The following is a 21,767-nucleotide window of genomic DNA, read 5'->3' on the forward strand; positions in this document are numbered from 1 at the left end:
CAGCTGCTGGCTTCTCCACAAGGCACAGGACCCGTGCCTGACTGGCACACAGCTGAACCGCTGCTCTCACCAATGAAGATTTTAATATTAGAATTAGTTTGTATCTAATTAAATGAATGCCAGAGTGATCACATAGATATTCCAAACAACACAGTCAAGCTGTTGACAAGAAATAGATTGTGCCCAGCAACCTGAAAGCAAGGCCACACTTTGAAAGACAACACCTATGCACCTCACTGAACATAACAAAAGTTGCACTGGTGCCTACATAGGAACTTCTCACCTAAAGGCAAGCATCTTTGGTACAGGGAGGTACTTTGTATGCTGTTATATATATTATAGTGTTCAGGTTAGTATTTTTATGAAATTCCTTCATGTATAAAGGGGGGCTTTGTGTCTGTTTAGTTTCATACCCCTTTTCTTCTGCTGTTTTCACTAAAATTAATTGTTTTGTCACTCCCCAGTATGCTTGTTTTGTTTTTGGTTTATTAATATTATTCCTTATAAAACTATTTTCTATCTCCTGAAATACAGAAAGGGGATCAGATGAGACAGGAGGTGGGAAGGAAACAAGTGGAAGGAAGAGAAAATATAACCACAATACATTATGTGAGGAAAAAATCTATTTGCAATGTTACAGGAAAAAAGAACATTGTTTTAAGAATACCACACTCATAAGAAAATGATGATCAAATAAAATATCTTAATATCATGACAAATTTGATAAAATGAGATATAAACGTGATGTCAATTGAAAGATAATTATTTAATAATGTATCAAAAAATATTTAGACCCTACAGCACAGTCCAAACTGAGTCATACACAGATCCCCGAAAAGACATTAAAGGAGACTGATGGTGTCATCTCTAGATGTTTTCTTATTTAGGATTTCTAGCATGTACTCCTCAGTGTTAATTTACATTTTCAAAATATGGTCCAAGATACTAATGATGCTGATCGTGGAATCAAACTCTGAACACTATCACACTGTCAGCATAACCATTGGGTTTTTCAATTCAATGCTTTTATTTTTTAATATAAACCAACTTGATCACACTTTAGAACTAATCTCTGCACCCTTTTCAATGATGTCATTCTCTAATGCTTAAATAAACACATGTTCAAAGCCCATCCAAATACCTTTGCATACCGGCTCTCCAATCCATCTGCTGTTAACACATGTCACAATGTCTGAGCCATCCATTTGATAAGAAGGTGGACATTTGAATGACACTTGTTCTCCTGACCTATATGATATTTTTGCCTTTTCTTTTGGTATGGCAGTTTCAAATGTGGGTAAAAATTCACAATCAGTTTCTGAAAGGAAAAAAAAAGTTGTAGAATATAAAATATATGAAACAATAGCTTCACAGAGAACAATAAATACTGTAGTTTTTCCATTTTTGACTTTGTTATATTGAATTATTAGATATTTATGAAAATAAATAAGCTACATATAGAACTCTGATGATCAGAAGTCTTGATATTTTACATTTTGTGTTCAGTTCTTTCTCATACTTTCATTTTTGTTGTTTCTTTGTTTTTATTGAGACAGGGTTTCTCTGTGTTTCTCATACTTTCTATGCTTATAGAGTATTTCTACTTTTTGTTTTATCAAATATAAATTGCTCATGATTATTATTTCAAAAGTTTAGAGCATATATAATTGTAGTGGCATTGTTGCTAAAACACATTGCAGTGATGAGTCTGTTTAGAGGAGCCTGTGTGTTCTTTTTTTTTTATTCGATATATATTTTATTTACATTTCAAATGATTTCCCCTTTCCTAGCCCCCCCCCCCACTCCTAGAAAGTCCCGTAAGCCCCCTTCTCTCCCCCTGTCCTCCCACCCACCCCTTCCCACTTCCCCATTCTGGTTTTGCTGACTACTGCTTCACTGAGTCTTTCCAGAACAAGGGGCCACTCTTCCTTTCTTCTTGTACCTCATTTGATGTGTGGATTATGTTTTGGGTAATCCAGGTTTCTAGGTTAATATCCACTTATTAGTGAGTGCATACCATGATTCATGTTTTGGGTCTGGGTTACCTCACTTAGTATGATGTTCTCTAGGTCCATCCATTTGCCTAAGAATTTCATGAATTCATTGTTTCTAATGGCTGAATAGTACTCCATTGTGTAGATATACGACATTTTTTGCATCCACTTTTCTGTTGAGGGATACCTGGGTCTTTCCAGCATCTGGCAATTATAAATAGGGCTGCTATGAACATAGTAGAGCATGTATCCTTATTACATGCTGGGGAATCCTCTGGGTATATGCCCAGGAGTGGTATAGCAGGATCTTCTGGAAGTGAGGTGCCCAGTTTTCGGAGGAACCGCCAGACTGATTTCCAGAGTGGTTGTACCAATTTGCAACCCCACCAGCAGTGGAGGAGTGTTCCTCTTTCTCCACACCCACTCTAACACCTGCTGTCTCCTGAAATTTTTATCTTAGCCATTCTGACTGGTGTAAGATGAAATCTCAGGGTTGTTTTGATTTGCATTTCCCTAATGACTAATGAAGTTGAGCATTTTTTAAGATGCTTCTCCGCCATCCAATGTTCTTCAGGTGAGAATTCTTTGTTTAACTCTGTACCCCATTTTTTAATAGGGTTGTTTGGTTTTCTGGAGTCTAACTTCTTGAGTTCTTTATATATATTGGATATTAGCCCTCTATCTGATGTAGGATTGGTGAAGATCTTTTCCCAATTTGTTGGTTGCCAATTTGTTCTCTTGATGGTGTCCTTTGCCTTACAGAAACTTTGTAATTTTATGAGGTCCCATTTGTCAATTCTTGCTCTTAGAGCATACGCTATTGGTGTTCTGTTCAGAAACTTTCTCCCTGTACCCATGTCCTCAAGGGTCTTCCCCAGTTTCTTTTCTATTAGCTTCAGAGTGTCTGGCTTTATGTGGAGGTCCTTGATCCATTTGGGTTTGAGCTTAGTACAAGGAGCCAAGGATGGATCAATTCGCATTCTTCTGCATGCTGATCTCCAGTTGAACCAGCACCATTTGTTGAAAAGGCTATCTTTTTTCCATTGGATGTTTTCATCCCCTTTGTCAAGGATCAAGGGGCCATAGGTGTGTGGGTTCATTTCTGGATCTTCAATCCTGTTCCATTGATCCTCCTGCCTGTCACTGTACTAATACCATGCAGTTCTTAACACTATTGCTCTGTAATATTGCTTGAGGTCAGGGATTCTGATTCCCCCAGAATTTCTTTTGTTGCTGAGAATAGTTTTAGCTATCGTGGGTTTTTTGTTATTCCAGGTGAATTTGATAATTGCTCTTTCTAACTCTGTGAAGAATTGAGTTGGGATTTTGATTGGTATTGCATTGAATCTGTAGATAACTTTTGGCAAAATGGCCATTTTAATTATATTGATTCTACCGATCCATGAGCATGGGAGGTTTTCCCATTGTTTGAGGTCTTCTTCCATTTCCTTCTTCAGAGTCTTGAAGTTCTTGTCATACAGATCTTTCACATGTTTGGTAAGAGTCACCCCAAGATACTTTACACTATTTGTGGCTATTGTGAAGGGGGTCATTTCCCTAATTTCTTTCTCAGCCTGCTTATCCTTTGAGTATAGGAAGGCTACTGATTTGCTTGAGTTGATTTTATAACCTGCCACTTTGCTGAAGTTGTTTATCAGCTGTAGGAGTTCTCTAGTAGAATTCTTTGGGTCACTTAGGTAGACTATCATGTCATCTGCAAATAATGATAGTTTGACTTCTTCCTTTCCAATTTGTATCCCTTTGACCTCCTTATGTTGTCAAATTGCCTGAGCTAGTACCTCAAGTACAATATTGAAAAGATAAGGAGAAAGGGGGCAGCCCTGTCTAGTCCCTGATTTTAGTGGGATTGCTTCAAGTTTCTCTCCATTTAGTTTGATGCTGGCTACCGGTTTGCTGTATATTGCTTTTACTATGTTTAGGTATGGGCCTTGAATTCCTGTTCTTTCCAAGACTTTAAGCATGAAAGGATGCTGAATTTTGTCAAATGCTTTTTCAGCATCCAATGAAATGACCATGTGGTTTTTTTCTTTGAGTTTGTTTATATAGTGGATTGCATTGATGGATTTCCATATATTGAATGAACCCTGCATTCCCAGGATAAAGCCTGCTTGATCATGGTGGATGATCGTTTTGATATGTTCTTGGATTCGGTTGGCAAGAATTTTATTGAGTATTTTTGCATCGATGTTCATAAGGGAAATTGGTCTGAAGTTCTCTTTCTTTGTTGGATCTTTGTGTCATTTTTGTATCAGCGTAATTGTGGCTTCATAGAAGGAATTGGGTAGTATTCCTTCTGTTTCTATTTTGTGGAATAGTTTGAAGAGTATTGGTGTTTAGGTCTTCTTTGAAGGTATGATAGAATTCTGCACTGAAACCATCTGGTCCTGTGCTTTTTTTGGATGGAAGACTTTCTATGACTCCTTCAATTTCTTTAGGCATTATGGTACTGTTTAGATGATCTATTTGGTCCTGATTTAATTTTGGTATTTGGTATCTGTCAAGGAAATTGTCCATTTCCTCCAGATTCTCCAGTTGTGTTGAGTACAGGCTCTTGTAGTAGGATCTGATGATTTTTTGGATTTCCTCAGTTTCCGTTGTTATATCTCCCTTTTCATTTCTAAGTTTGTTAATTTGGATACTTTCTCTGTGCCCTTTGGTCAGTCTGGCTAAGGGTTTATCTATCTTGTTGATTTTCTCAAAGAACCAGCTTCTGGTTTTGTTGATTCTTTGTATGGTTCTCTTTGTTTCTACTTGATTGATTTCAGCCCTGAGTTTGATGATTTCCTGCCTTCTACTCCTCCTGGGTGAAATAGCTTCTTTTTGTTCCAGGGCTTTCGGGTGTGTCATTAAGCTGGTAATGTATGCTCTCTCCATTTTCTTTTTTGAGGCACTCAGGGCTATGAGTTTTCCTCTTAGCAGTGCTTTCATTGTGTCCCTTAGATTTGGGTATGTTGTGTCTTCATTTTCATTGTGTTCTAAAAAGTCTTTAATTTCTTTCTTTATTTCTTCCTTGACCAAGGTATCATTGAGTAGAATATTGTTCAGTTTCCACGTGTAGGTGCGTTTTCTGTTGTTTTTGTTGCTATTGAAGACCACTTTTACGCCATAGTGATCTGATAGGAGGCATGGGATTAGTTCGATCTTCTTATATTTGTTGAGGTCTGTCTTGTGACCAATTATATGGTCGATTTTGGAGAAGGTACCATGAGGTGCTGAGAAAAAGGTATATTCTTTTGCTTTAGGATAGAATGTTCTATATATATATATCTGTTAAATCTAATTGGTCCAAAGCTTCAATTAGTTTCATTGTGTCCCTGTTTAGTTTCTGTTTTCCTGATCGGTCCATTGAGTAAAGTGCAGTGTTGAAGTCACCCACAATTATTGTGTTAGATGCTATGTGTACTTTGAGCTTTAATAAAGTTTCTTTTACGAATGAGGGTGCGCTTGCATTTGGAGCATAGATGTTCAGGATTGAGAGTTCTTCTTGTTGTATTTTTCCTTTGACCAGCAAGAAGTGTCCCTCAGAGTCTCTTTTGATGATTTTGGGTTGAAAGTCAATTTTATCTGATATTAAAATGGCTACTCCAGCTTGTTTCCTGAGTCTATTTGCTTGTAAAATTGTCTTCCAGCCTTTTACTCTAAGGTAGTGTTTGTCTTTGACCCTGAGGTGTGTTTCCTGTAAGCAGCAAAATGTAGGGTCCTGTTTACGTATCCAGTCATTTAGTCTATGTCTTTTTATTGGGGCATTGAGTCCATTGATGTTAAGAGATATTAAGGAATAGTGATTGTTACTTCCTGTCATTTTTGACGTTATTTTTTAAATTTGATTGGTTAACTTCTTTTGGGTTTGCTTTTTCCAGGGTGAAGTTTCCCACCTTGTATTGGTGTTTTCCTCCTATTATCCTTTGTAGGGCTGGGTTTGTGGATAGATATTGGGTAAACTTGGTTTTGTCATGGAATATCTTAGTTTCTCCATCTACGGTGATTGAGAGTTTTGCTGGATATAGTAGTTTTGGCTGGCATTTGTGTTCTCTTAGGGTCTGCATGAAATCAGCCCAGGTTCTTCTAGCCGTCATAGTCTCAGGTGAAAAGTCTGCTGTGATTCTGATAGTCTTCCTTTATATGTTACTTGGCCTTTTTCTCTTACTTCCTTTAATATTCTTTCTTTGTTTAGTACATTTGGTGTTTTGATTATTATGTGATGGGAAGTATTTCTGTTCTGGTCCAGTCTGTTTGGAGTTCTGTAGGCTTCTTGTATATTCATGGGTATCTCTCTCTTTAGGTTAGGGAAGTTTTCTTCCATAATTTTATTGAAGATATTTGTTGGCCCTTTAAGTTGTAAATCTTCACTCTCATCTATGCCTATAATCTTTAGGTTTGGTCTTCTCATTGTGTCCTGGATTTCCTGGATATTTTGGGTTACAAGCTTTTTGCATTTTGCATTTTCTTTAACTGTTGAGTCCATGGTTTCTATGGTATCTTCAGCATCTGAGATTCTTTCTTCTATCTCTTGTATTCTGTTGTTGATATTTGCATCTATGTCCCCTGATTTCTTCCCAAGGCTTTTTATCTCCAAAGTTTTCTCCCTTTGAGTTTTCTTAGCCTGTGTGTTCCTAAACTCTGAGGATTCTGATATCTGAGAGACTTGGAAAAAAACCAATTTGGTTGGGCTTAAAATATAAAGCTATAGTTTTGCTAGTTCTTTATTTGCCTGGCCAAATCCAGAACTATGCAGCAAAATATTCTTATATGCTAGAATTATAGCTTTGTTTCTTAATTGGGCCACATATAGATTGGATTATATATTATACAAAGAATAGAAATGAAACTATACTTATGCATTTTGGTGGTTCCGACCACTTCCCTCCTACACATTTAACAAATGCTGGTCCATCAACACCAAAGCCTTCAGAACAATTGTATGTAACCTCTTCTCCATATTGGTAACTGTCTCTTTCAGGAGACACAATTCCCAGAGGAATTGAAGGTGGAGCTCCACAAGGAATTCCTGGAAAAGACACAAATGAAAGTAACATAGTGAAACCATTCCACATTGTACTAATACAGAAATTCACTTGTATGTAACAGTTCTGTATGCCTCTTTACTAGAAGGAAATGTTAATAAGAAAGATATGCCCTCATAAATTAGGTGGGCAGTGCTTTCTAATACCACATTCTGTTCTCTTGCATCTGTTAAACAACTTCAATGAATTTATAATCTCAGAAAATGGCATATATTGTGGGATGGGTATGGGAGGTACATTATGGAAAAAGAACACTTTGGATTTTAATGCTTAGTGGCCAGTCAAAAAATACAACTCACATGAGCAGATGAAGTCCGTAGACTATACATATATTTAAAAACAGAAATGCAAGAGTGAAACTAGATTTCAATAGCAACAGTACAATCAACTAGTGCAGTGTAGATTGAATTACACAAGTACAAATGTATGGTTAAAATAGAGAAATGTGTATATGTGCCAATCTAAATCATTCCTTCTCCTTGTTTGGATGGGAGTAGAATATTGGTAATGACTTGTTTAAAACCACTATTTTAAATTTCATGTCACTCTCACCAACACAACGAGGTGGAGTGCTCCATTTTCCCATATGGCAGGTTACTCCATTCTCTTCAGATATCCTGAAACCATCATCACAGACATAGCTGAATGTAGTTCCATGTTCATGACTGCTGGACTCAATTGAATCTTTCCTTTCTTCTGAAGGTCTGGATAATTTAATAGATCCATGTTCTATTTCAGGGGGCTGGGAACATGGGATTTTTTCTACATGAAGAATCATAAATGAAATAGTCAAACAAAAATAAAAACTTACATTAGAAAGCACACACATAGTATTTGAATCATGTGTCCAGAATATTCATAGTATGCCCTTGTTTTTCAGTACCCATCACTTCAGTTGCATTCTAATGGTATGAACTAAGTCATAGCTACTGACCAACACAGCGTGGTAATGACTGCCACCTTCCAGCTTTGCACACCATTTCCTCTGGGTCCTGAGTTAGGTAATTGTCTTGGCAAAGAACAGATACTTTTTCTCCATCTAAGTAGTTCACTGTGGTTTCAATCACTTGGGCATTGGGAATCTGTGGTGGAGGAGGACAAGATATTTTTTCCTTTCCTAGAAAACATCAAAAGCATAGTTCTTTACTAAAGACAGTATCATGAATTATTGAAGTAAAATTTTATTAAATAGTAAATCAGTTGTGACAATGGAAACATTGTCTATATTTTGTACCTTTCACTTGTATAGCAATTTAATATAGGAATTCTTCTTCTTTAAAATTTTTCTCATTCATTTTTAATGAAGTTTTATATTATTTTTATAAAACTTCCTTCAATTATTTCTAGCCTTTAAAATATTTTAACTAAATTAGACACTTAAATATATTAGGATTAAGCTTGCATGAATATTTCTCTAGAGCTGTTTATGGATATTCTTTTTGTTTTGTTTTGGTTTGGTTTTTTTGAGACAGGGTTTCTCTGTATAGACCAGGCTGTTCTGGAACTTGCTCTGTAGACCAGGCTGGCCTTGAACTCAGAAATCTGCCTGTGTCTGTTTATGGATATTTTTGATCTAATATATTAGATTACATTAAAAATTCTCACGAAATATTTTACAAAGAAAGTTGATTAGTGAAAGTTGTACTTGTATTTTCTTAATATACTAATGACATTTATCATTGCTATGGTAAAACAACTGACTAAAGAAGCTTAGGAAGGAAAGAGGAGGAAAGGAGAAAGAAATGAAGGACTTAAAAAAGGAAGAAAGCAAATAAAGAAAGAAGAAAATAAACAAAGGAAAGAAGGAGGGAAGGAAGAAAGAAAAAGGAAGGAAGAGGGAAGTTGCAGCCCCAAAAGAATAATAATAATATGTACCAAGAACTGGTATGTAACCAGTACCTCAAGAACTTCCAAGGACTAAACCACCAACCATGGATTGCCCCATGGCTCCAGATACTTATCTAGCAAAGGATGGCCTTTTAAGACATTAATGAAAGGACAGGCTATTAGTCTTGTGAATACTCGATACCCTAGTGTAGGGAAATGCCAGGTCAGAAAAGTTGGAGGAAATGTTGGTAAGCAGGGGAAGGGTGGTGGGATGGGGGGAGGTTATGGAGGTAAAATGAGGAAAGCAGATACCATTTGAATTGCAAATAAAGCAAACATGTAATAAAATAAAAATAAATAAAAAGTTAGCTTATCATGCAGGAAAGCATGGCAGCAGAATTGAGAAGCTGCTGCTCATCTTGTACCTATAGTCAGGATGCACAGTCACCTTTTCCTTTTTATTTATTCCAGGAACCCTGCCCATAAAATGGTGCCATCTACAAATATAGTGGAGCATTCCCACTCAATTAACCTAAACTAGAAATGTCCTTATGTTCAGAAGTACTTTTCCTAGGAAATAGTGGACTCTGTCAGGTAGAAAATAAATATTAGTCATCACAATTGATAATCAAGTTAAAACTGACTCTTGGTCAATAAGAATTTGGAATATGATCAAAACTGATTTTTACTATGTTATTCAAAATGTCAACTACACTGGACATTCCATTTAACCTGAACTAGCTATAGATATGAGAACTGATGATCACAACCAGGATAATGTAGTGCTGGTATTAACACCCTTCTGACAAGTTTTGCATTAAATCACTACAAAATCAAGACACCACAGATTCATTCCACAGATTCATCTCTCAGATTCATAGCATGAAAGGGTACTTTCTTAATAGTTACTAATAATTTCATTGGTTTTTATATTTCTGCTTAAGTAGAGTGGAATTAATAGACATAAATCAACACTGCATAGTAAATTTGTTTCACTATATTCTTTGAACGATGAGCTAGCCACCAGGAAAGAAAAATAATTACTATCTTAATACTATAATCAAAACAATATCAGAAATTATAAAATAACAGACACAACTACAGAATAGCAATACATTCTATTAACATGCAAGTAATAGGTTTAATTTTAGAATGGCATGGAAATACTTTCTGTGAACTTTAGTTTTTAATAAACAATTAAAATATCAAATGAGGCAGGCCCTCCAAAAGAACAGTGATAAATACACATAGGGAAGCAGAAATTGCAGTAGAGTGGCCCTGTTGCCTACTGACATGGAACAGGGAGCTTTAAATAAATCAGGATATTCCAGGTAAGCCAATTGTTAGAAGGGTTAAATAAACTGTTAGATTGACAGAACACACAATCATACCAAAAGACACGATGACTAGGCATAGGCATAGGAATGGAATTGCACGTTTGCTGTGATAAAATAATCATATGTAGTGGAACTCCAAGAGTAAGGGACCACTTTGACACATAGATAAAGCCATGTTATTCAGGTTTGTTTATGTGTTTTATACTACAGGCTACTAATGAATATGATACTGTAATTTCTTAATCAACTTCTACATTAAAAAGGGATTTTTCCAGAAATTGTGTTAGAATATGATATATTCATATATGGCACGGTATCTGAACTCATAAAATCTCAAAAGTGTGATCACCTAACAAGATTTGAATGATGACAATACAACTGGCATCTTAGTATGGATAGAGAAAATGATACATGACCCTTCCCCTAGATGAAGAGCTACAGGCAATTAATAGCTATCTAGAGTTGAATAATAAGTCTCCCTGGATGAGAGAGAATACAAATAATTTACCCAATCCCATGGATTGAGTCATGAGCACATATCCATAGGAGAAATACTGAATGGATTCATCAGGTTGAATTTAGATATACAAGTTTATTTGTATATATTACTAATTTATGTATGGATACATACACATATACAACCAGAAGAGGTCATGAATTGCATATGAAATTGGAAGGACACAAGAGGAGTGAGTCGGAATGGGAAGAGGGAAAGGTAGAAATAATAAAAATACAGGTTTCACACATAAAATTCTAGGAAATTTTTATTAAGGAAATAAAGATACTACTGCCATAGCTGGGAAAAGGCTAGAACACTCATGAGAAGACAGAGCCAATAAGGGCTTACTTGTACAGTTTGGTTCAGGATCCCAACTTCCATTGATGCAGATTGAGACGTCATAGTTCTGTTTTTCTCTACATTTGTAACTCATGCTAGAGTTATGATTAAACTCATTCTTATTTGGTTGAATTGTCTCTATGTCAGTTGACCTCAGCGCTTCACACTTCCCCAGTTGATCTGTTGCTATATGAAAATATTTCCATGAAAAGTAAAAACACTTTTAAGAAGTAAGTGATTTACCACATTAAAATGTTTGTACAGTAAATGTAGAATGAAACTTGCCTTAGTACTACAAATACTGCAAACCAAACTGTTGAGACTCACCATGCAGAAGTAGCCTATGGTGTGAGAACTAGTTATCATGTCCACTCATTTATGTCTCAAAGACAGTTTATGTCATGAAGGGACTTGGGTATTAGGCAACTACAAAAGCATAAAAAAGTCACTGTCTCAGATGCTCCACATAAGAAATTATTATGACATGACCAGCTCTAGTCATAGTTTTAAAAGCTGTGAAAGTGTTCAAATTCATTTCTTTCCCATTTTTATAATGTTAAAATGTTAAAAAATATTAAAATAAAAATTGTGTGGATAGGATATAGGAATTTTCTACTTTATAATTCCTTCTTTGATAGATATGATACAAAAAATAACATCAAGTCATACTTTGTAGAATAAAAATATTTCAAAATATTGTATGAGAGAGAATTGGTGTAAGAAATTAGGTGCTTGTAGTCACCCTCTACATCTTGTTTATATTTCTTTCATATGAGTCTATAAGAAATAATAAGACTCGTTTGGAATTTGATGTTTCAGGACACTTTCTGGATAATATTTGTTTATAATTTGAGATCTAGAGTGAAATAAACATAGTACAAATAAAGGAAATAATTAGACCAAGTTGTGTACTTAAAGTATTGATGAGAGTGTTGGAAACTCTAAAGACTCCTGAGAATTAGTCCCTTACTAAAGATGGGTTCACAAAAAGGAAAAAAAAAAAGATGTTCTGTAAGGAAAAAGAAGAAGGTCAAAGAGGTGTGATGACTGTGTGGTTGATTTGCTTCTGAATCTTAATCATCGGGAGAAAGCTAAGGATAAGGAGAAAAGTATGTATAGTATCAAGGAAAAAATATTTGTATCATAATATTAACTTTGTAGCCGAGCAAAACATTACTGGAGAGAGCCATATTAAGATAGCTAAAGGCAGATTAACCAAGCTAAACTTTTGATATCTGAACAAATATAGTCTGAATAATAAAGTCGAATAGAGTACAGAAAAATAAGTATAGAATAATATAAAATGAAGAATTCAGGTTTTGTATGTGATATTATGACTGATCTTTCTCCATATGAAATCATTATTTAAACAGTTTTAAAGCAATGATGAAGATGGGTTTAACAAAATGTGTTTGTTGAGCAAAAATTGTTAGGATTAATATGTAATACCTACATAGTAGAGGTATCCATTTACATGACAAACTTGTGAAGTTTGGGTGTCTGGGCATGGAGAACATATCATTAAACAACACAAATATAGGTGCCCTTTGAAAAGGCACTCCATGTTTCCCTGGCATTAACTAACACCCAACACTAATAAATGTAAAGACTAGATGACCAAGATCACTATAGGAAAAACTTCTTTTTGAGAGAAAAGAGAATGTAGACACCAAGATGCTTTCAGCTACACATTAAGATTGAATCATAAAAAGAACAAGAGGAATCAGTGCAGAGTGAAGCGATGTTTGAGATAATGTTTCCAATCTAATCCCTGAGTTTTACAACTGATGGCAGGGCAGATGGTCCCAGCTTCAGCACATTGACTTTAGAATGCAGCCTGGAGAATAAACACAAGCATTATAGATGTGCTTAGGGAGCAAAGTCTGTTATAAGAGTAGGAAATGGGTAACCAGCAGACTTTATTTCTTAGCTTTACAAGACCTAAGAGGAAAGTCTCATACATTAACAGCAATAATATATTTGTTCCGTGGTCATATCTATTTGGGTGTTAATATTCACATTTCAGTCACATGAAAATCTATAATTAACAACTAGATTTATCTTAAGGTAATGATCAAATTTTTATAGATTATGTATTAATAATTTCTGCTCATCTGCAGACAACCATCAAATTATAAACAATGAAAGTTTGGATTCATATTATTTAATACTAGATATTTACAAAAAAACTATTAACTTCAAAAGTATACAGTAGTACAAATTTCTGCAATACAAATATTAAACTTTATAAAGTACCCATTTTATCCATATATACTTACCAACGCACTGAGGAAGCTGGGTCCACCTTCCACTAATGCAAGAAACTGATCCATGTCCAATCATTGTGAAAGTTTCTGCACAAGTGAATTCCACTGAATCTCCATGGTGGTACGGAGGGAGTGATAACTGGGCCAAGCCATGCTCAAGTTCTGGAATGTCACCACATGTTTTCTCCTCCTCTGTAGATGTTTCAAAAAATGTATTTATGATCAAAGCACTACTTCAAATACAAAATAACTTAGAAGTTAATATTTTTACTTACCAACACATATTGGCAAGGATGTCCATTTCCCGTCAACACACTGTATTTTACTGGGTCCCTTTAGTAAAAATTTAGGTCTGCAATCATATTCCACCATATCACCATGGCTGTATTCAACTTTCTTTGTTCCCTTAATTTCCCCATTAAGGATTTCAGGAGGTTGGTCACATGATCTTACTTGACCTATTGCAGAAATACTTTATGTATAAATATAAATAAAAATGTCCATCTAATAAGTCTAAAATTTTAATAAGCAGAGAAAATCTTAAATTTTTTCACCATTTTACTTTTATAACATTTTTCTAAATAAATAGTATTTACACTAGATTTACATTTCACAGCTATAATACACCTGCTGAAATAGTATTGCAAATATATTGAAGGTAGAAGAAATTTTTGGTAAACCAGACACCTTGAAAATACATTCAAATCACTCAGTAACTGTTGTTTTGATTAAAATGATCTTCTAATTGACTGATACTATTTTATTATACAGTTATCATGTGGTAAAAAATGTGAGCACTATACACAGTATCTATCTTAATTTGTTTAATGCCTGGTATTGAATTAATTAAAATCTGCTTTTACATGTTTGGACATACTCTATGCAATATGAGGGAACGACTATACTATAAAAACTCCAGCACTAATGGCAATGTAGCAAAATGAAAAAAAAAATCTCTTCAGTCTCAGCCCTCATGTCTGCATGTATAAACACATTGATAACACATTTAAAGGAGCAAGTTAACTTGGTATTAACCTCATAAATATGTTGTTGTGTATTAGCCAAATCATATGTGTCCTTCATGGATATCAATTTCCCTCAAGATTTTTATATTATAGATATATTTGATAACTGAGCAATATTAAAAGAAGAAAAATAAACTTCTGATTGTAATTAGTGAAATGTAAAACAGATACTGACCTTTACATGTCGGGAAACTAGGGGACCATCCAAAGTGGTAGCATTGCACTGAATCTGGCCCAACTCTGTATCGCAAATGGCAAGAGAATGTCAACAAATCTCCAACTCTGTATTTTACTTTCTTGGGATTAACAATTAACTGTGGGTCTAATGTGGGAACGCTGCATTCTCTTTCTTGAAAAGTAAGATAATTAGAATATACCGTTAATCATTGATAATACCAGTAATCATTGATGTACATTCATAGGGAAGATTCAATAACCATCTTCCATGTGAAAAAAAGTTGCATACTAGCTTTAATATAGCCTCTAAATAAATATAGAAGTCTCCGAGAAATATAAGAAAGTGCAATATATTTATCATAAAACTGATTTAATAAAATCAACTTATTTTTAGTGGACCTGATTTGTTGCAGATAAATAGTAATAATACAGTAATAACTTCCCTATTCTACAAAACTATTTCACATTTGAAATTGGTGTCATACAATATCTAGGTCACATAGTAAAACAATTTCAGATTAATATAATGGGAAAGCAAAATATATAAAATAATTTCTAATGTATCTGACTTTAGGAAAATATAATTAATATATTTTACAATTAAAAAGAATACCAGAAATGTGCAAAGTTTTAGCATTAAACCATTTGTTATACTTCTATTTCTAATTAATACAACTAGGCTTCATTCCAAGGATGCAGGGATGGTTCAATATATGGAAATCCATCAATCCTATCCACTACATTAACAAACTAAAAAAAAAAAACAAAAACCACATGATCATTTCATTCGATGCAGAAAAAGGATTTGACAAAATTCAGCATCCTTTCATGCTAAAAGCCTTGGAAAAAACAGGAATCCAAGGCCCATATCTAAACATAGTTAAAGCAATATACAGCAAGCCGGTAGCCAATATCAAACTAAATGGAGAGAAACTTGAAGCAATCCCACTAAAATCAGGGACTAGAGAAGGCTGCCCCCTCTCTTCATATCTTTTCAATATAGTTCTTGAAGCCCTAGCTAGAGCAATTAGACAACATAAGGAGGTCAAGGGGATACAAATTGGAAAGGAAGAAGTCAAACTATCACTATTTGCCGATGATATGATAGTCTACTTAAGTGACCCAAAAACTCTACCAGAGTACTCCTTGAGCTGATAAAAAACATCATCAAAGTGACCGGTTACAAAATCAACTCAAGCAAATCAGTAGCCTTTATATACTCAAAGGATAAGCAGACTGAGAAAAAAAATTAGGGAAATACCAGCCTTCACAATAGTGACAAACAGCATAAAGTATCTTGGGGTGACTCTAACCAAACAAGTGAAAGACCTATATGACAAGAGCTTCAGATCTCTGAAGAAGGAAATCAAAGAAGACCTCAGAAAATGGAAAAATCTTCCATGCTCATGGATTGGCAGGATTAATATAGTTAAAATGGCCATCTTGCCAAACGCAATCTACAGATCCAACACAATCCCCATCAAAATCCCAACTGAGTTCTTCATAGAGCTAGAATGAGCAATTCTCAAATTCTCAACAGAAAGCCCAGGATAGCTAAAATTATTCTCAACAGTAAAAGTTTTACTTTTACTTTTGGGGGATTCAGTATCCCAGACCTCAAACATTACTACAGAGAAATAGTGATAAAAACTGCATGGTATTGGTACAATAACAGGCTAGTGGATCAATGGAAAACAATTGAAGACCCAGAAATGAACCCACACACCTATGGTCACGTGATTTTTGACAAAGGAGTTAAAAACATCCAGTGGAAAAAAGATAGCCTTTTCAACAAATGGTGCTGGTTCAATTGGAGGTCAGCATGCAGAAGAATGCAAATTGATCCATTCTCTTTTTTTTTGATTTTTTGATTTTTTAGAATTTTTTTATTTGATGTATTCTTTATTTACATATCAAATGATTTCCCCTTTTCTGGGTCTCTACTCCCCCCAAGTCCCATAAGCCCTCTTCCATCCCCCTGTTCCTCCATCAACTCCTTCCTACTTCCCTGTTCTGGTATTCCCCTATACTGTTGTATTGAGTCTTTCCAGAACCAGGGGCCACCCCTCTGTTCTTTTTGGACATCATTTAATATGTGGATTATTTCTTGGGTATTCCAAGTTTCTAGGTTAATATCCACTTATCAGTGAGTGCATACCATGATTGATCTTTTGAGACTGGGTTACCTCACTTAGTATGATGTTCTTCAGCTCCATCCATTTGTCTACGAATTTCATGAATTCATTGTTTCTAATGGCTGAATTGTGTAAATATAACACATTTTTTGTATCCATCCCTCCGTTGAGGGACACCTGGGTTGGTTCCAGCTTCTGGCTACTACAAATAGGGCTGCTATGAACATAGTGGAGCATGTGTCCTTATTACATGCTCCGGAATCCTCTGGGTATATGCCCAGGAGTGGTATAGCAGGGTCCTCCAGAAGTGCCATGCCCAGTTTTCTGAGGAACCTCCAGACTGCTTTCCAAAGTGTTACACCATCTTATAATCTCACCAGTAGTGGAGGAGTGTTCCTCTTTCTCCACATCCTCACCAGCACCTGCTCTCTCCTGAGTTTTTGACCTTAGCCATTCTGACTGGTGTGAGGTGAAATCTCAGGATTGTTTTGATTTGCATTTCCCTAATGATTAGTGATGTTGAACATTTCTTAAGGTGTTTCTCAGCCCTCCAAAGTTCTTCATGTGAAAAATCTTTGTTTAGCTCAGTACCCCACTTTTTAATGGGATTATTTGGTTCTCTAGGTTCTACCTTCTTGAGTTCTCTGTATATATTAGATATTAGCCCTCTGTCAGATTTAGGGTTGGTGAAGATCCTTTCCCAATCTGTTGGTTGATGTTTTGTCCTTTTGACAGTGTCCTTTGCCTTACAGAAACCTTGTAGTTTGATGAGGTCCCATTTGTCAATTCTTGATCTTAGAGCATAAGCTTTTAGTGTTCTATTCAGGAACTTTTCCCCTGTGCCCATGTCCTAAGTGGATGAAAGACCTCCACTTAAAACCTGACACACTGAAACTAATAGAAAAGAAACTGGGGAAGACCCTTGAGGACATGGGCACAGGGGAAAAGTTCCTAAACAGAACACCAATAGTTTATGCTCTAAGATCAAGAACTGACAAATGGGACCTCATAAAATTAAAAAGTTTCTGTAAGGCAAAGGACACTGTCTAAAGGACAAAATGTCAACCAACAGATTGGGAAAGGATCTTCACCAACCCTAAGTCTGACAGAGGGATAATATCCAATATATACAAAGAACTCAAGAAGTTAGACCCCAGAGAACCAAATAACCCTATTAAAAATGGGGTACAGGTCTAAACAAATAATTTTCACCTGAAGAACTTCAGATGGGTGAGAAGCATCTTAAGAAATGTTCAACATCATTAATCATTAGGGAAATAAAACTCAAAACAACCCTGAGATTTAAGCTCACACCAGTCAGAATGGCTAAGGTTAAAAATGCAGGAGACAGCAGGTGTTGGGGAGGATGTGGAGAAAGAGGAACACTCCTCCACTGCTGGTGGGATTGCAAGATGGTACAACCACTTTAGAAATCAGCCTGGCATTTCCTTAGAAAATTGGACATGACACTTGCGGAGGACCCTGCTATACCTCTCCTGGGCATATACCCAGAGGATTCTCTGGCATGCAGTAAGGATACATGCTCCACTATGTTCATAGCAGCCTTATTTATAATAGCCAGAAGCTGAAAAGAACCCAGATGTCCCTCAATGGAGGAATGGATATAGAAAATGTGGTATATTTACACAATGGAGTACTACTCAGCAATTAAAAACAATTCATTTGCCATTCTTAGGCAAATGGTTGGAACTGGAAAATATCATTCTAAGTGAGGTAACCTAATCACAAAAGGATACACATGGAATTCAATCACTGAAAGTGAATATTAATTAGCCCAGAAGCTCTGAATTCTCAAGACACATTTAGCATATCAAATGATACCCAAGAAAAGGAAAAGAGAGGGCCCTGGTTCTGAAAAGAGCTGATCCAGCATTGTAGGGAAGTACCAGGACAGGGAAATGGGAAGGAGGTGATTGGAAAATGGGTAGAGGGAAGAGGGCTTATGAGACCGATGGGGAGGGTTGAGCCAGGAAAGGGGAAAGCATTCGAGATGTATTCAAAGAATACAGAAAATAAAAAAATTAATTATTTAGACTCAAATGAAGAATGTATCACATTCTCCAGTATGATAAAAAAATTTCAATTTTTGATGCTGCTGAGTGTTACCAAAATAAATAAATAAATAAACAAACAATACATTTCTACCTTAAAATCTCCCTTCCTTCTAATGTATATATTAAAATCACAATTTTTAACTATAATCATTCATAAAAGATAATTGCTATTTTTAAAACTGAAGGGATGGTAATAGGAGGAATCAGGTGTGTGGAGTAAGAAAATATTGGAAGATATTACTAGAATTTGGGATATTTTGTGGGCAAGACAGAATCTTAGTGCAATGGAAACTCCAAGGCAACTTTAGTGTGATCCTAGAAAAGACTCCTAGTAGTGGCGATTAAGGGATCTGAACCAGACATCTTCTCTCACCAAGGAAGATTTCCAGTAGAGGAATTGGAACACAAACCCAGCCTCAAAATCTTCAACCTATTATTTGTCCTGCCTGCATGATGCGACTGCAGAACTTTTAGGTGTGGCCAGCCAATGATTGGTATAGTTTAAGATCAATGCAGTGAGAGATAGAGGGCCATGTCTTATACTACCTTGAGGGCAGGCAAACAGAGGCTTGATGGCTTAGAAACCTAGAAGTCCCTCAACTGAAGATTGCACAAAAATATTGTATATTTATGCAGTTATATATTATGCTAGATGTTAGAGAAATACAATTATGAAATTTTCAGACAAATGATGGAACTAGAATAAAAACATTCTGAGTGAGGCAACCAAACCTGTAAAGACAAAAATGGTATTTACTCATAAGTAGCTATTAGAGATTAGGTAAAGGATAATCATGTTATAGTCCACAGATGAAGGGACGCTAAGTAAGAAGGAAATCACCCTGGGAAGGGGCAATAGAATGAGTTTTGTAGGTGAACTGAGGACAGCAGAATAATATGGCCCACAGAATGAACTAAGCAGGACTCATAGGTGCTACAGAGACTGGAGCTGAAATCAAAGAGTCTGCATGGGACTGAGCTAGGTCCTAGTCATACAAACTGCTGTTTATCTTGGGTATTTTGTGGTACTGTTAAAAGTGGGAGTTGGAGGAATGTCTCTAATTCTTTAGCCTGCTTTTGAGACCATTATCCTACTTGATTGCTTCATCCACCCCTGAAGGGAGGCCTTGTGCCTAGTCTTATTACTTCTTGTTATGCCATGTTTGGTTGACAGCCATGAGAATCTTAGACTTTTCTGAAGGGGAAGAGAGGAGCAGTGGATCTGCTAGAGAAGGGAAGGTGGGAACTGGGAGGAGTTGAGGGAAGGGAACCTGCAGTTGGGATATATTGTAAGAAAGAAGAATAATTAAAAAGTAAAGTAAACAAAAGTAAGGAAAACAAAAGTAAAGAAGTTTGGATTACTGGAGTTCCTGTTGTAAGATACTTGACTGTATTTTGCTTTTGTGGGACAAGGATGGAGTGGTCTTTTTACTAGCATACAATGGTAAAGATGAGCAATTGAGGGGTGTAAACACTTTTTTTGTCCAGCTGTAGATTCCATGGATAATTGTAATGTACACCTTTTAGTATCCAACTTCATAAATCCTCCCTTTAGCACGCTTCTGTGCTGTTCGCAGTAAGAATACATTCATTTAATCTAAACTTCAATTGAGTCTAAGTGTGTGATTGTTCCCAGTAGATTTAAAGTCATAATAAAACCATCTATAAATAATTTTTTACTTGTCCTATACCTGTTTGTGCATTTTTTGCTTATTTTGTACAAATTATCATATCTTATCAGTGTTCTGACCTCAGTGGATTTGAACGCCACAAAACAATTCTCTATAATTATTTTAGTTTTTCTATTCCTGTATATCTAGTTTTGATTCTTTTACACAAATTATTTAATAAATAAAACAAAATACACTGTTTTAAATTAAAACAAAAAAAGTCCATCTATCTGACCCAGACCACTGTATTTAATAAAGATAATGTCAGGCCAGAAATCAAATCAGGTCTGTTCTATGAGTGTGTGTGTGTGTGTGTGTGTGTGTGTGTGTGTGTGTCTGTGTGTCTGTGTGTCTGTGTGTATAATATAACACCAGCTGATCATATCAGTTTGTACTGCTGTCCCAGTCACTCTATTTCCTCTCTTCTAATTCACATTTCCCTGTTAGACCTGGAGACATTGAAAGTCCATGGGAATTTGTTGAGTAACAGTTTATTGAGATTGAAATGCTTCATCCTATTAGCTTCAGAGTGTCTGGCTTTATGTGGAGGTCCTTGATCCATTTGGAGTAAAGCTTAGTACAAGGAGACAGGATGGAACAATTCGCATTCTTCTGCATGCTGACCTCAAGTTGAACCAGCACCATTTGTTGAAAAGGCTATCTTTTTTCCATTGGATGTTTTCAGCCCCTTTGTCGAGGATCAAGTGGCCATAGGTGTGTGGGTTCATTTCTGGATCTTCAATCAGGTTCCATTGATCTGCCTGCCTGTCACTGTACCAATACCATGCAGTTTTTAACACTATTGCTCAGTAATATTGCTTGAGGTCAGGGATACTGATTACCCCAGAATTTATTTTGTTGTTGAGAAGAGTTTTAGCTATCCTGAGTTTTTTGTTATTCCAGATGAATTTGAGAATTTGTCTTTCTAACTCTATGAAGAATTGAGTTGGGATTTTGATGGGTATTGCGTTGAATCTGTATATTGCTTTTGGCAAAATGGCCATTTTAACTATATTAATCCTGCTGATCCATGAGCATGGGAGGTTTTTCCATTTTTTGAGGTCTTCTATTTCCTTCTTCAGAGTCTTGAAGTTCTTGTCATACAGATCTTTCACATGTTTGGTAAGAGTCACCCCAAGGTACTTTATACTGTTTGTGGCTATTGTGAAGGGTGTTATTTCCCTAATTTCTTTCTCAGCCTGCTTATCCTTTGAGTATAGGAAGGCTACTGATTTGCTTGAATTGATTTTATAACCTGCCACTTTGCTGAAGTTGTTTATCAGCTGTAGGAGTTCTCTAGTGGAGTTTTTTGGGTCACTTAGGTAGACTATCATATCATCTGCAAATAATGATAGTTTGACTTCTTCATAAAGCCAG

The 21,767-nt window shown here is 35.8% G+C and overlaps 1 protein-coding gene across 10 annotated transcripts in view; it reads right to left on the bottom strand.

Moving 5' to 3' along the window:
• The window catches only part of LOC127697904 (complement factor H-like), a 577,689-nt gene that overhangs the window by 451,720 nt on the left and 104,202 nt on the right, over window positions 1-21,767 (bottom strand). For 9 of the 10 annotated variants that reach the window (XM_052201284.1, XM_052201281.1, XM_052201278.1 and 6 more), the window contains exons 12-19: window positions 14,509-14,682; window positions 13,584-13,766; window positions 13,321-13,500; window positions 11,051-11,227; window positions 7,974-8,156; window positions 7,592-7,801; window positions 6,850-7,023; window positions 1,142-1,318 (exon numbers count right to left, since the gene is read on the bottom strand). The exons of the other annotated variant lie outside the window; for it this stretch is intronic. In XM_052201284.1, the coding sequence (XP_052057244.1) occupies window positions 1,142-1,318; window positions 6,850-7,023; window positions 7,592-7,801; window positions 7,974-8,156; window positions 11,051-11,227; window positions 13,321-13,500; window positions 13,584-13,766; window positions 14,509-14,682 (1,458 nt within the window). The remainder of the gene's footprint in view (window positions 1-1,141; window positions 1,319-6,849; window positions 7,024-7,591; window positions 7,802-7,973; window positions 8,157-11,050; window positions 11,228-13,320; window positions 13,501-13,583; window positions 13,767-14,508; window positions 14,683-21,767) is intronic. 10 annotated transcript variants of the gene reach the window in all.

This window comes from Apodemus sylvaticus, chromosome 12, assembly GCF_947179515.1.
Source record: "Apodemus sylvaticus chromosome 12, mApoSyl1.1, whole genome shotgun sequence".
Taxonomy (NCBI): domain Eukaryota; kingdom Metazoa; phylum Chordata; class Mammalia; order Rodentia; family Muridae; genus Apodemus; species Apodemus sylvaticus.